This window comes from Penaeus monodon, chromosome 26 (genome assembly GCF_015228065.2).
Source record: "Penaeus monodon isolate SGIC_2016 chromosome 26, NSTDA_Pmon_1, whole genome shotgun sequence".
Lineage (NCBI taxonomy): Eukaryota > Metazoa > Arthropoda > Malacostraca > Decapoda > Penaeidae > Penaeus > Penaeus monodon.
Genome location: NC_051411.1, coordinates 39,828,496 through 39,830,995, shown reverse-complemented (window position 1 = coordinate 39,830,995; position 2,500 = coordinate 39,828,496). Strand labels below are relative to the sequence as shown.

The window sequence follows — 2,500 nt, the reverse complement described above, 5'->3', positions numbered from 1 at the left end:
CACTTGTTTTCTCATTTCAGGATCTGTTTTACCAGGAGGTCCGCAAACTACAGGCTTGTCACGAAAAGATGAAAGACGATAGAGAAAAGGCTCAGGTACAGGAAACCCTGAGAATCCAGTCTCGCTTGTACAACGCTTACGCCCAAGGTGCCCGCTCTCTTGACCTCGGCTCGTGGGGTCCTGGCGCACTCCTTTTAGCGTCTCAGCGAGGGTTGCCTCAGCTCTCCTTCTTACTCCTCACCGTGGGCAAGATCCACTGCGACACGGTTGTGGATGCCCCCACCTCATCCACCGCCATCCACCAGGCAGCTGCTCACGGGAATACCAATATCGTGGCCCTGTTGCTGAGTCGCGGTGCCAACCCTCGCCTCGCCGATCGCTATGGCCACACGGCCCTTCACCTCGCGGCCATGTTCGGCCACGTCGTCACCTTCCAGTACATGGTGTCCGTTTCCTATCACGAGGAGCGGTGCAGGGCCGGAACCACGCCAAGCCAGATTTGCGAAAATTTTAAGCGTTATCTACAACTGCACAAAAAAAGCAATATCCCCGACAATTCTCAAGATGATAAATGGGAAAGTAATGATCCGAGTCATGCTATGCGAAATATTCTGAAAAATATCAGGATTTCCGAAGTAGTCGACGAAATGAACGAAATTTCGGTCGATTTCGACAACGGGGAAGCGAAGGAGATCCGAGATGCTGTAGTACAAGAGTGTGAAATGATAGCGGACAAGATTCGCGGCCAAAATAGCTTGTTCGCGGGAGAAATTCGGTTGGTCGGCAGTTCGGCCGACGGAACCCGACTCTACGCTCCCGACGAGTTCGATATTAGTCTTGTGCTCAACAGTGCCTCGGACTTTCATCTCCGCGTGTCTGAACTTAGCGCTGCTGAGATGCCCCAAGCAGACCACAGGCTGAAGCTGAATGTGCAGACGCCCCACGACAGCTTCCAAGGCTGTAAAATGATCGATATCTTTCACGAACTGATAGAAGAATACCTGTCTAAAAATAGTATCTACGACGAGAGGCTGAGTCTCGTGCCCCCCGGCCTGAGGAGGACGCAGGTGGGCTCGACGATGGCCCTCGCGTGGCAGGGGACGTGCTACCCGCTCCTGCTGGTGAACGTGGACTTCGTGCCCGTCGTGTCCGCCCCCTGGCACCCGCGCATCAGGAGGCCCTTCCTTACGCCCGACGACCTCCGTGTGGTCTACCTCAGCAACACCTCCGACGGGGAGTGGAGGCTGAGCTTCAGCGAGGCCGAGGTCGCGGTGCTCAGCGACCTGGAGGAGGAGGAGCGTCTCGTGTACCTCGCGTGCAAGACCCTCCTGTCCCGCATGAAGGCCGAGCCGTGGATGCCCCACCACGTCAAGAGGCGCTACACCTGGTGGGACTTCAGGACGTGGCATATCCCGCTCGCCACGGGATTCGCCTTCAAGAACTCCTTCCTGAGGCAGCTGGAAACCAAGAGGAAGGACGAAGCGCGCTGGACGCCGACGGAACTCGTTCGCTGGATGCTGGGCGTCTTCGAAGGCATGTGCTCCGCCGGGAGGGAAGAGGCCGACGTCCCCGCCAAGGTGAGGGCCTACTTCGGAGGGGACTTCGAGAAACCGAAGAGAGGCGAGGGCGCCCCGGAAATCGTCCGCTTCCTTCGGGGCTGCGCCAGTGGTGGCTCTGCCGTCTCGGAAAGCCCGTCTTAGTGATTCGTCTCACATCGTTTGAGAAACAGCTATAAAAATAAATATATATTGTAAGAATTGTAAAAGTACCCTACGAGAAAATGGTGTCCTTCCACTGCCCGCGTCTGAGAGACATGTGAATAATGAAAAATATAGATGTATATATATATATATATATATATATATATATATATATATATATATATATATATATATATATATATATATATTAAAATTGATAGATAAATGAGTATATATATCTATATCTATATATATATCTAAATATATATATATATATCTATATATCTATATCTATCTATCTATCTATCTATACATACATACATACATACACACACACACACACACACAAACACACACACACAAACACACACACACACACACACACACACACACACACACACACACACACACACACACACACACACACACACACACACACACACACACACACACACACATCTGCATCACGCACATGCAGACACACACACAAACACAAATGCACAGATAAATGTATATGTGAGAGTATGAATAAACTTTTGAAGACAAACTTAATATGGCAAAACTAAGACCAGTCCACGAGGCGACCCTTCCGATCCCATTGCAACTTGTAATCCCTAATACAAGTACATAACTAAATAAAAGAAAAAAAGGTTACAGATAGAGGAAATCCAGGTTATAGGGAAAGGCAGAGGGATACATACTTCCCAAAACCAACCAGTGACGGAAGAATACAATACGCTTATACAACCAAGCTTAGAAAAGGTGTGAATATGAATGAATATCTTCACAATGCAAGAGAT

At 49.5% G+C, this 2,500-nt stretch overlaps 1 protein-coding gene across 1 annotated transcript in view; it reads left to right on the top strand.

Annotated features, from left to right (window-relative positions):
- The window catches only part of LOC119590166 (serine/threonine-protein phosphatase 6 regulatory ankyrin repeat subunit A-like), an 11,035-nt gene extending 9,259 nt beyond the window's left edge, over positions 1-1,776 (top strand). The window contains exon 8 of the mRNA XM_037938951.1: positions 21-1,776. Within this exon, the coding sequence (XP_037794879.1) occupies positions 21-1,700 (1,680 nt within the window). The 3' untranslated portion in view covers positions 1,701-1,776. The remainder of the gene's footprint in view (positions 1-20) is intronic.
- The last annotated feature ends 724 nt before the right edge of the window (positions 1,777-2,500 follow it).